Consider the following 12,968-nt stretch of genomic DNA (forward strand, 5'->3'; position numbering starts at 1 on the left):
GAACTTGCACAATTGGTGGCTGACTAAATACTTTTTCCCCCCACTGTAAGTATTTGATCACCTACCAACCAGTAAGAATTCCGTCTCTTACAGACCTGTTAGTTTTTCTTTAAGAAGCCCTCCTGTTCTCCACTCATTACCTGTATTAACTGCACCTGTTTGAACTCGTTACCTGTATAAAAGACACCTGTCCACACACTCAATCAAACAGACTCCAACCACTCCACAATGGCCAAGACCAGAGAGCTGTGTAAGGACATCAGGGATAAAATTGTAGACCTGCACAAGTGGCTACCGGACAATAGGCAAGCAGCTTGGTGAGAAGGCAACAACTGTTGGTGCAATTATTAGAAAATGGAAGAAGTTCAAGATGACGGTCAATCACCATCGGTCTGGGGTTCCATGCAAGATCTCACCTCGTGGGGCATCAATGATCATGAGGAAGGTGAGGGATCAGCCCAGAACTACACGGCAGGACCTGGTCAATGACCTGAAGAGAGCTGGGACCACAGTCTCAAAGAAAACCATTAATAACACACTACGCCGTCACGGATTAAAATCCTGCAGCGCACGCAAGGTCCCCCTGCTCAAGCCAGCGCATGTCCAGGCCCGTCTGAAGTTTGCCAATGACCATCTGGATGATCCAGAGGAGGAATGGGAGAAGGTCATGTGGTCTGATGAGACAAAAATATAGCTTTTTGGTCTAAACTCCACTCGCCGTGTTTGGAGGAAGAAGAAGGATGAGTACAACCCCAAGAACACCATCCCAACTGTGAAGCATGGAGGTGGAAACATCATTCTTTGGGGATGCTTTTTTGCAAAGGGGACAGGACGACTGCACCGTATTGAGGGGAGGATGGATGGGGCCATGTATCGCGAGATCTTGGCCAACAACCTCCTTCCCTCAGTAAGAGCATTGAAGATGGGTCGTGGCTGGGTCTTCCAGCATGACAACGACCCGAAACACACAGCCAGGGCAACTAAGGAGTGGCTCCGTAAGAAGCATCTCAAGGTCCTGGAGTGGCCTAGCCAGTCTCCAGACCTGAACCCAATAGAAAATCTTTGGAGGGAGCTGAAAGTCCGTATTGCCCAGCGACAGCCCCGAAACCTGAAGGATCTGGAGAAGGTCTGTATGGAGGAGTGGGCCAAAATCCCTGCTGCAGTGTGTGCAAACCTGGTCAAGACCTACAGGAAACGTATGATCTCTGTAATTGCAAACAAAGGATTCTGTACCAAATATTAAGTTCTGCTTTTCTGATGTATCAAATACTTATGTCATGCAATAAAATGCAAATTAATTACTTAAAAATCATACAATGTGATTTTCTGGATTTTTCTCTACATGCTTTGTAAGTAGGAAAACCTGCAAAATCGGCAGTGTATCAATACTTGTTCTCCCCACTGTAGCTGCGGCTCTCTTCTAACTGGGCTGTGGTCGGCTGTGCTATCAGATAGCCCGGGCTGTGCTGCTGTCCACACTTCTCCATTAGCCTCAGTAATGAGGCTGATCACATGTGGCCCTCTAATCCATACTCCACCGCAGCAATCAGACACAGACGTGCTGCAGACTGCAGAGCCAGGACCAGCTGTCCTCAACATTATTCAACTACTGTTTAAAGACATTGGGATAACGGTGCCGTCTGCTCTGCTACGTGGAAATAGCATTGCTGTCTGGTTTGCTATCATCCATCTTGTCCTGGGTGTCTTTGATCAAGGCTCGGTGTCCGGTAGCCACTAAACACATGTTTTATTTGGGTTGGTTTAAGGACGAGTATCTAAGGTTCAGTACACTGTGTTCCTGTAACAATCGTTACTCAGCTGGTTCAACAGCTAGCTTCTGTTTGTCTAGGGAACCACAAGGCAAGTTGGGCATCTGTTCTTTGTTGGTATGATGGATTTTCATTCACATTGGAATGGGATACATTTCCAACGGGGAGAGGGTTTCGATGAGAGAGGGGTTTCATGTCCTTGCTCTGGACAAGGAAGGATGTGACGACCATACATCTCAACTATCCATGTCCTGGGATAGTCTGTCTTACTGTAGCTAAATCTGGGTGGCCTCTTTCATGTTCAATATGTTAGAGACATTCATTTTCCCCAAGTAGCACATTTTCAATGGAAAAATTGCCACGTTATGGATTTTTGTGTTGTTGTTAAAATTAACATAATCCAGGCCCATTTATGATCGTATGAAAAGAGCCTTGAATGAGTTCACTGAGATCATCACATTGATGAACAGGGAACGTATTCAACCTGTCTTTGTTCAATCAACTGCAGTAAAACAAAGCAACACTAATTCCCTGCTAGGTCCTATGAGGCGAATCAAAACAAAGCCACAGTAATACCCTGCCTGCTCCTCGACCTCAGCATAATGAGGGTGATATATGCAGGTGGCATGCAGGGCCCCGTCTCCCTCCTGCCAATCTCCTACACACTGCGTTTAATGGTTAACGGTCCTCGCCGCGGTCCTGTAATCATTTTGTTGAGCTCAGAGCCTCAAAGAACACGTTAGGGCCCTCTGAAGCAGTGGTCCATCACGCTGTTAAGCATGGGCGATTCATTTCACGGTCATGATGAGGGTTTGGCCCTGCACCCTGCACAGCCTGATAATAGAAGGGTGAGAGGAACAGATGTGAGAGCTAGGGTGTTTTTCTCTGTGGAAGAGAGGCATACCAGAGAGGACATGGCTCTGAATGGATAGATTGGAGACTGTCTGAAGACTTCACATGCTCCCAGACTTATATCCATAAAAAATGTGTTTGCTACTTCTTCATGGTAATACCCAAGTAGTAGCATCCAAAATGCTTCTAAGAATATGAATGGAAGCAAAACTACTGATGTAGAGTAACGCACTTGAATTCCATTGGGTTTTTGTTTCAATTTTTATTTATTTCATATTGCCACAATGTTTAAGACATACACCCTTTAATACATTACATTTATGCTCAACATCTGAAAACAGCTATTACGCATGTCAAATTTGCAGTTTTCACATGTTGAGCTTAAATTTCACACGTGAAACCATATTTTCACATGTATTTAATTTAGAGTTCACATGTTAACAACACTTTTTCACATGTGAGGAGAATAACATGTTTTCAACTCACATGTGAATTGCAGTTTCACATGTCAAATTTGCGGTTTCAGATGTTAAAAACTTTCACATGTGAAAATCGGATATTCAGTTTCACTTGTGAAAAACATTCATGTGAAAATCTATTGCCTTTTCACATATGAAAAACATTCACGTGATTGTTTTTCACATGTGAACTTACAATTCCACATGTGAAAGTGAGATTTTCACATATGAAACTGCAAATTAGGTTTTTACATGTGATTGTTTTTCACGTGAACTTGCAATTCCACATGTGAAAGGGAAAATCTAATTTGGCATTTCACATGTAAAAAAACACGTGTTTAAATAATGTTATATTCTCCTCGAATGTGAAAAGATGGTGTTAACATGTTGCAGTAGCAATGGTTCCACCGGTGGAATTAGGGTGATCATATCTAAAATGCCCAAATGCGGGACAAGGGAACGATTTTGCGGGACTTTCGCAGAACAGTGGACAGAATACATTTTTTGGGGGCAGGATAATGGATCACGTTCAAGTGGTGACATAGTTCTTCTGTATGAAGGTAACTGCCTGTTAAAGGGTCAATCCTTAGTTGCTACATCCATTTTTGGACTTACAAATTAATAATATGTACCCATTGATTCTTAAAGAATATAACGTATAAATGCCTCATGAGCTTAGTTCAACTGTCGTAACCCATCAGAACCCAAAATATACACTTGTTTTACTGCAATGTTTGTAAACAAAGTAAATGTAAACAACTATTGTATAGCCTGAAAACATGGTTAAAACTATAGTTTTGATATCATGAACGGTCAACTTGTGCCATCAAATCCCTGCAACTTATTCAGGACATGGCAGCCCTCCTGGTTTTCAACCTTCCCAAGTTCTCCCATGTCACCCCGCTCCTCTGCAGACTCCTCTGGCTTCCAGTCGAAGCTCCCATCCACTACAACACCATGGTGCTTGCCTAAGGAGCAGCAAGAGGAACTGCCCCTTCCTACCTTCAGGCTATGCTCAAACCCTATACCCCAACCCGAGCACTCCGTTCTGCCACCTCAGGTCTCTTAGCCCGCAGCTCCTGCTCAGCCCAGACCAAGCTCTTCTCTGTCCTGGCACCCCAATGGTGGAACCAGCATCCCCCTGAAACTATGACAGCAGAGTCCCTACCCATCTTCCAAAAGCACCTGAAACCCTACCTCTTCAAAGAGTATTTTAAATAACCCTCACCTCGACCCTTAGAAGCTATCAGACTTTGCTGATAGCTACTTCATTGAGGAAAAGTGTACTTACTATGCCTGTGATATGTGCTTGTCCCACCTACCTATCTTAAGACGAATACACTAACTGCTAAATGACTAAAATGTTAAATGTAATCCATAGTGTAGACTATAGACTTCAGAGTGGTTGCATTTCTCCAACCCCATCCCTCAGCTTTCTACTGAAACTGTGGTGGGGAAAACATTTTGTTAAAGTTTCAATTAAGGATTGCCGCTTTAAACACCTTTAATAGAGTAATAGTGTTATTATATGGTGCGATCCTCTAGTGAGTGAGTTACTTTTGTGCTGTTAATATCAAGCCAAACTTCTGAAGTCGAGAACAAAAATGTTAGTATTGCAAACAAAAATAATGATATTGAAAGCAAAACATAAAACCAAAAGTATTGATAGCAAAACAAAATATTGCAAGGAAATAATTTCAAAATGAGAGAACAAATGAATTGTAAATGGATGAAAAAACATATTTTTCTGTGATTTATTTTAATGGTAGAAGGATTTAAAAATAAAACACATCCTTCTTTCCTGCAATTTTCTCTATCTTTGGTTATATTACCCTGGCCTTTGCTTTTTCTGCCTTTGTTCCAGTTGTACGTTTTGGCATATTCATTCCAGCAATATAGTACCCTGCATCCCGCTGCTGGTTTGCCACTGAAGCTAAGCAGGGTCGGTTGTGGTCAGTCCATGGATGGGAGACCAGATGTACAGTGAGGGGAAAAAAGTATTTGATCCCCTGCTGATTTTGTACGTTTGCCCACTGACAAATAAATGGTCAGTCTATAATTTTAATGATAGGTTTATTTGAACAGTGAGAGACAGAATAACAACAAAAGAATCCAGAAAAACGCATGTCAAAAATGTTATAAATTGATTTGCATTTTAATGAGGGAAATAAATATTTTACCCCCTCTCAATCAGAAAGATTTCTGGCTCCCAGCTGTCTTTTATACAGGTAACGAGCTGAGATTAGGAGCACACTCTTAAAGGGAGTGCTCCTAATCTCATCTTGTTACCTGTATAAAAGACACCTGTCCACAGAAGCAATCAATCAATCAGATTCCAAACTCTCCACCATGGCCAAGACCAAAGAGCTCTCCAAGGATGTCAGGGACAAGATTGTAGAACTACACAAGGCTGGAATGGGCTACAAGACCATCGCCAAGCAGCTTGGTGAGAAGGTGACAACAGTTGGTGCGATTATTCGCAAATGGAAGAAACACAAAATAACTGTCAATCTCCCTCGGCCTGGGGCTCCATGCAAGATCTCACCTCGTGGAGTTGCAATGATCATGAGAACGGTGAGGAATCAGCCCAGAACTACACGGGAGGATCTTGTCAATGATCTCAAGGCAGCTGGGACCATAGTCACCAAGAAAACAATTGGTAACACACTACGCCGTGAAACTGAAATCCTGCAGCGCCTGCAAGGTCCCCCTGCTCAAGAAAGCACATATACAGGCCCGTCTGAAGTTTGCCAATGAACATCTGAATGATTCAGAAGAGAACTGGGTGAAAGTGTTGTGGTCAGATGAGACCAAAATCGAGCTCGTTGGCATCAACTCAACTCGCTGTGTTTGGAGGAGGAGGAATGCTGCCTATGACCCCAAGAACACCATCCCCGCCATCAAACATGGAGGTGGAAACATTATGCTTTGGGGGTGTTTTTCTGCTAAGGGGACAGGACAACTTCACTGTATCAAAAGGACGATGGACGGCGCCATGTACCGTCAAATCTTGGGTGAGAACCTCCTTCCCTCAGCCAGGGCATTGAAAATGGGTCGTGGATGGGTATTCCAGCATGACAATGACCCAAAACACATGGCCAAGGCAACAAAGGAGTGGCTCAAGAAGAAGCACATTAAGGTCCTGGAGTGGCCTAGCCAGTCTCCAGACCTTAATCTCATAGAAAATCTGTGGAGGGAGCTGAAGGTTTGAGTTGCCAAACGTCAGGCTCGAAACCTTAATGACTTGGAGAAGATCTGCAAAGAGGAGTGGGACAAAATCCCTCCTGAGATGTGTGCAAACCTGGTGGCCAACTACAAGAAACGTCTGACCTCTGTGATTGCCAACAAGGGTTTTGCCACCAAGTACTAAGTAATGTTTTGCAGAGGGGTCAAATACTTATTTCCCTCATTAAAATGCAAATCAATTTCTAACATTTTTGACATGCGTTTTTCTGGATTTTTGTTGTTGTTATTCTGTCTCTCACTGTTCAAATAAACCTACCATTAAAATTATAGACTGATCATGTCTTTGTCAGTGGGCAAACGTACAAAATCAGCAGGGGATCAAATACTTTTTTCCCTCACTGTAGCTGGAAGTGGTGAACTCAAAAACCTAATATGTCTGACTCATTTGAACACTAAAAATCAAAGAAGTGAAATTGCTCACATGATTTGTTCACACACGTGCCCGAAAACCATGTGACTTTCTCAAGGGAAGTCATCTTAGAACAACCAGAGTGAAAGCTGGTTTATTCAAGTGACTAATTCTCGCCACACAAAACACATACAGTACATTATGCTTCCAGACCAGGGATAGACGTGGATATCATCCTTCTCCATTTTACATTCGACACTCTGAATTATACATAGGAAGATAGGAAATCTACAAAATTAGTGATAAACTGTGTTAACAGATGCAGTGCGCCAAACAATCTATATAATATTCAGTAGTTGACTTCAGCGCATACCATATATAAGGTGAGTTTGTGAATCATTCCAAAGGCTATATACAGTGCCTTCAGAAAGTATTCATACCCCTTGACTTATTCCACATGTTGTGTTACAGCCTGAATTCAAAATGGATTAAATATATTTTTTTCTCACCCATCTACACACAATACCCCATAATGACAAAGTGAAATATGTTTTTAGGAATGTTAGCGAATGTTTTGAAAATGTGCATAAGTATTCACACCCTTTAGTCAATACTTTGTAGAAGCACCTTTGGCAGCGATTACAGCTGTGAGTCTTTCTGGCCTGTATCTTTGTAGTGACTGGGTTTATTGATACACCATCCAAAGTGTAATTAATAACTTCACCATGCTCAAAAAGGATATTCAATGTCTGCTTTTTATTTAATTTTTACCCATCTACCAATAGGTGCCCTTCTTTGCGAGGCATTGGAAAACCTCCCTGGTCTTTGTGGTTGAATCTGTGCTTGAAATTGACAGCTCGACTGAGGGACCTTACAGATGTTTGTATATGTCGGGTACAGAGATGAGGTAGTCATTCAAAAATCATGTTAAACACTATTATTGCACACAGAGTGAGTCCATGCAACTTATTATGTGACTTGTTAAGCACATTTTCACTCCTGAACTTACTTAGGCTTGCCATAAGAAAGGGGTTTAATACTTATTGACTCAAGACATTTCAGATTTTCATTTGTAATTAATTAGTAAAAATATTGAAAAACATAATTCGACTTCAACATGATGGGGTATTGTGTATAGGCCTGAGACACAAATCTCAATTTAATCAATTTAAAATTTGGGCTGTGACACAACAAAATGTGGAAAAAGTCAAGGGGTGTGAAGGCACTGTGTCATCCTATATGATGACATTATCATGACAAACATCAGATATCCCTTATCCCTTCAGCTGAGATGGTCTTCATACTGTTTCCGGAAACAGTCACCGACAGGAAAGAATTCCCAGCATCGCTCCTGGTACATCTTCCATACATAGGATTCCTGTCAAGGATAAGTCAACAGGAATTAATATATTAGGCTACATCATGATCTTTCATGTAACTTGATGCACAGAATAGGTGGATATCAGCAGTATTACCTGGCCCGTGTGTTCTGTTTCATCTTTGTTAATGAGGTACATCACAAAGAATCTGTCAGGAGAGAACAGGTTGAGAGACACATTGAACATGCCACTATTACAGGCAGTAGAACATGGACGATTTGGAAACAGGGATGAGGCTTTCACAACAAAGAAATTGAATCTCGTTCTACTGTATTGAAAATGTACGGTATACGTAGCAATACATATGTTGAAAGTTACAGTACACCATAACAGTAAGTGTAACTGAGTCAGATCGTACCAGATAAACTCACCCCACAGCTTGAAATGGCGCCAATGAATTGAATCCTTTTTAGTGGCGTAACTGGTTGTTGTAATTGGTATGTTGTAAAGCAGGGCGGTCACGTGTTGGCAAGGCAGAGGGCGTGAGCTAGTGGTGCGCGAGTCAGCTGTTTGTTAATCTGCAATTGCTAATAACCCATCCACAACCGCCCGACTATACAGTGGGGAGAACAAGTATTTGATACACTGCCGATTTTGCAGGTTTACCTACTTACAAAGCATGTAGAGGTCTGTAATTTTTATCATAGGTACACTTCAACTGTGAGAGACGGAATCTAATACAAAAATCCAGAAAATCACATTGTATGATTAAGTAATTAATTTGCATTTTATTGCATGACATAAGTATTTGATACATCAGAAAAGCAGAACTTAATATTTGGTACAGAAACCTTTGTTTGCAATTACAGAGATCATACGTTTCCTATAGGTCTTGACCAGGTTTGCACACACTGCAGCAGGGATTTTGGCCCACTCCTCCATACAGACCTTCTCCAGATCCTTCAGGTTTCGGGGCTGTCGCTGGGCAATACGGACTATTAGCTCCCTCCAAAGATGTTCTATTGGGTTCAGGTCTGGAGACTGGCTAGGCCACTCCAGGACCTTGAGATGCTTCTTACGGAGCCACTCCTTAGTTGCCCTGGCTGTGTGTTTCGGGTCGTTGTCATGCTGGAAGACCCAGCCACGACCCATCTTCAATGCTCTTACTGAGGGAAGGAGGTTGTTGGCCAAGATCTCGCGATACATGGCCCCATCTATCCTCCCCTCAATACGGTGCAGTCGTCCTGTCCCCTTTGCAGAAAAGCATCCCCAAAGAATTATGTTTCCACCTCCATGCTTCACAGTTGGGTGGTGTTCTTGGTGTTGTACTCATCCTTCTTCTTCCTCCAAACACGGTGAGTGGAGTTTAGACCAAAAAGCTATATTTTTGTCTCATCAGACCACATTACCTTCTCCCATTCCTCCTCTGGATCATCCAGATGGTCATTGGCAAACTTCAGATGGGCCTGGACATGCGCTGGCTTGAGCAGGGGGACCTTGCGTGCGCTGCAGGATTTTAATCCATGACGGCGTAGTGTGTTACTAATGGTTTTCTTTGAGACTGTGGTCACAGCTCTCTTCAGGTCATTGACCAGGTCCTGCCGTGTAGTTCTGGACTGATCCCTCACCTTCCTCATGATCATTGATGCCCCACGAGGTGAGATCTTGCATGGAGCCCCAGACCGAGGATGATTGACCGTCATCTTGAACTTCTTCCATTTTCTAATAATTGCGCCAACAGTTGTTGCCTTCTCACCAAGCTGCTTGCCTATTGTCCTGTAGCCCATCCCAGCCTTGTGCAGGTCTACAATTGTATCCCTGATGTCCTTACACAGCTCTCTGGTCTTGGCCATTGTGGAGAGGTTGGAGTCTGTTTGATTGAGTGTGTGGACAGGTGTCTTTTATACAGGTAACGAGTTCAAACAGGTGCAGTTAATACAGGTAATGAGTGGAGAACAGGAGGGCTTCTTAAAGAAAAACTAACAGGTCTGTGAGAGCCGGAATTCTTACTGGTTGGTAGGTGATCAAATACTTATGTCATGCAATAAAATGCAAATTAATTACTTAAAAAATATAATGTGATTTTCTGGATTTTTGTTTTAGATTCCGTCTCTCACAGTTGAAGTGTACCTATGATAAAAATTACAGACCTCTACATGCTTTGTAAGTAGGAAAACCTGCAAAATCGGCAGTGTATCAAATACTTGTTCTCCCCACTGTATGTGATAAAGTGAAAATATGAGGCCCGCACCTGACCCTAACCGCTTATATACAAAAATGTGCTGTAGGCTACAGTCAGAGACAGCAGGAAAACAATTGACGGGGGTGAAGGATTTTATTTGCCTGATTTAGTTTCTGTTTATAATTTCCAACATTTTGGTAGGCTATTTGTTCATCAATTTGTCTATAATTAAATCTAGTTGACCACAGTAAAGTTCTCTATCATCTCTGCTTCTTTTGTGGAGCAAAGACATTTAGGGACCGGGAAGAAAATGCAATAACTCTAAAGAAATGGGAAAGTTTCCAAATGACATCAGTTTGACCGAATGTAAGGAAATACAAAGCTATGAAAATGCCCTAACATGTTTCTGATAAGGTTTCAGATTGGCTTGGATGCATATTTTATGTGGTTGAAATACTATCAGCTTTTATGATGCTTATAAAGATAGCACCTCTACACTCTTTGGAAAAAAAGGTTCCAAAACTGTTTTTCGGCTGTCCCCATAGAACCCCTTTTGGGTTCCATGTAGAACCCTCTGTGGAAAGAGTTTTACATGGAACCCAAAATGGTTCTACCTAGAACCAAAAATAGTTTTTCAAAGGGTTATTGTATGGGGACAGCCAAAGAACCATTATAGGTTCTAGATAGCACCTTTTTTTCTAAGAGTGTATCTAACTGCACATTCACATTCTCTCAAGATGATGAAATAAATAAATCATATTTCTCCACTCGTTCCCGAGCAAAAATGTATACGCATACAAGCTGCTGATGTATGCCTTTGGAACATCTACATTTAAACAAGTCAAATAAATCCATTTAATATAGCCTACACCATCACAATAAAATCCATTATTTATTTAGTTGTGATAGGCGTATAAACCTGGGAATATCTTTGAAATCAAAACATAAGGGATGCATGATGCAACCGTACACTGAGTGGGGGCAATAAGGGGTGTAACTCAATATTAGAAAGATGTTCCTAATGTTTTGTACACTCAAATTGATGATTTGGAAAAGTGTTTTAAAAAGGCATGCGCTCTGACCCTTCCCGCAGAGAGAGAGAGAGAGAGTCAATTGCATTGCTGCTCTGCCTGTGTGGCAAGCAAGTTAGGGGATATCTAATCAATGGAAGATGGAATTAAAATGACAGAATTAAAAGTGAAATGAAAAAGAAAGGCTACAATGACCAAAAGCCAACAGGTAGTCTGCTATTTAGGCTATAATCTGAATGGAGTTGTTGTCATGTGTTGCTAAATGTAGGACGGCAAGAAGCGCAGTAATGTTTGGCTAGCCTCAATTAGCTAGTTTCTCTCGGTTTGATGCAGTCAAGACAGATACTATGTAATCGGATGGGATGATAAATAACTAGCAAGAAGTTAGTCTAGCGCGAGATAAAAGTCGTTGCAGTCTTTCCCTCTGTGCCTGCTCCGGTGCTCTGAGCCTCCGTGTCTTACTCACCGACATTCACACACACACACAACACCGCAGGGCCTCTACTCCATAATAGCCTACATCTGCTCACTCTGAGCCTCTCACTCTCCCATTTGGTAATTGCTCCGGTTTAATAAAGTAGCAAAACAATTAGCTTTTCTGCTGCATCTCTCACTCAGATCAGACCGGGTGTCCTTTAGGTCCTTTTGGAACGGGTTTTAAAAATAAATGTATACATATCGAGTCTGGGGCTTTCCAGTGTCCATTTCCTAAAAGGAGAACTCCCATCACCATTTCACCTCTTCAGATTATTCAAATTCAATCATGAAGGGATTAGAGGGACTCCCAGGCCGTTAGCAAATTGGGTAGGCTACCCATCAGCGCCATTCATTTGCACAGTTTTGGATGGGATTAACGTGACCGACGATCACTGGGAATTTGACTTCCGTCATGACTCGTGACTGCCGTTGTGGCGGGAATACTGTCAGTGTCCAGATTTCAGTTTCCATTTAACCCATCTGAACAGTAGGCTACAGTTCCCTTGAAGTGCCATAGGCCTATTTGACGTCTCTGTCTTGTGACTGTCTAATTTGTATTGCGCCTCACAATCATCACATATAACATAGCCGGCACTGCTATCATCCTCTTTTACCACTTCACCAAATCTTTCCCAAACATTACTTTTCTGGCCCTCCCTTCTCTGTATTTTCAACTCTCCATTTTGCAGCTTTTCTCCTATTGAATTAAACTCCGACATTGTCCTTTTTGCCTCCGTGGATCGACGTTAACTTTTTCTGCCCGTTCCCAAAAGCATTTGGCGATTGGCGTGTAACGGTAGCTAACTCCGTTCCGTACATATGTGGGCAACCGCGGCATTCAAACGAGGCTACAATGAAAACTAATGGGACTGTAGCGACTGTGTGTTCGCATCAAAATCCGGGGTGTGAACTAAATTTAGATTCAGCGTTGATTGACATGGTAATGAATCAATAGTATTGGAGAAAAGTTGAAAAAACTGACCCCGCTGGCGTGTCAGAATTTATTCTGTGCCGTACAGCCTCTTTCCACCAGGTGTAGCGCTTCTCTCGCAGATTAAAAACAAGAAATGAACAATGGTGAGTGTAAAGTTAATTACTCGTGAGTTCATCAATAGTTAATTCAATCAATTGTTAATTTTTCGCGTAATCACTGCGAGCCATCATGACTCAAAAACCGTGACACCCACAGTTTAATTGTGAAGTTAAATTTAGCGCCGCCCCAAAAACACTATTAAATTTTGACACAAACCTTCAAATAGGTATGTAATGAGACATTATATAAACT

The 12,968-nt window shown here is 42.1% G+C and overlaps 1 protein-coding gene across 1 annotated transcript in view; it reads right to left on the reverse strand.

The window, feature by feature from the left end:
- Positions 1 to 7,956: 7,956 nt before the first annotated feature.
- The window catches only part of LOC311110591 (ryanodine receptor 2-like), a gene marked incomplete at both ends in the record, with an annotated part of 90,749 nt that continues 85,737 nt past the window's right edge, over positions 7,957 to 12,968 (reverse strand). Inside the window, 2 exons of the mRNA XM_084153110.1 lie at positions 7,957 to 8,052; positions 8,150 to 8,201. Of these exons, the coding sequence (XP_084009236.1) occupies positions 7,957 to 8,052; positions 8,150 to 8,201 (148 nt within the window). The remainder of the gene's footprint in view (positions 8,053 to 8,149; positions 8,202 to 12,968) is intronic.

The sequence above is a fragment of the Coregonus lavaretus genome (genome assembly GCF_964263955.1).
Source record: "Coregonus lavaretus genome assembly, chromosome: 36".
NCBI lineage: Eukaryota > Metazoa > Chordata > Actinopteri > Salmoniformes > Salmonidae > Coregonus > Coregonus lavaretus.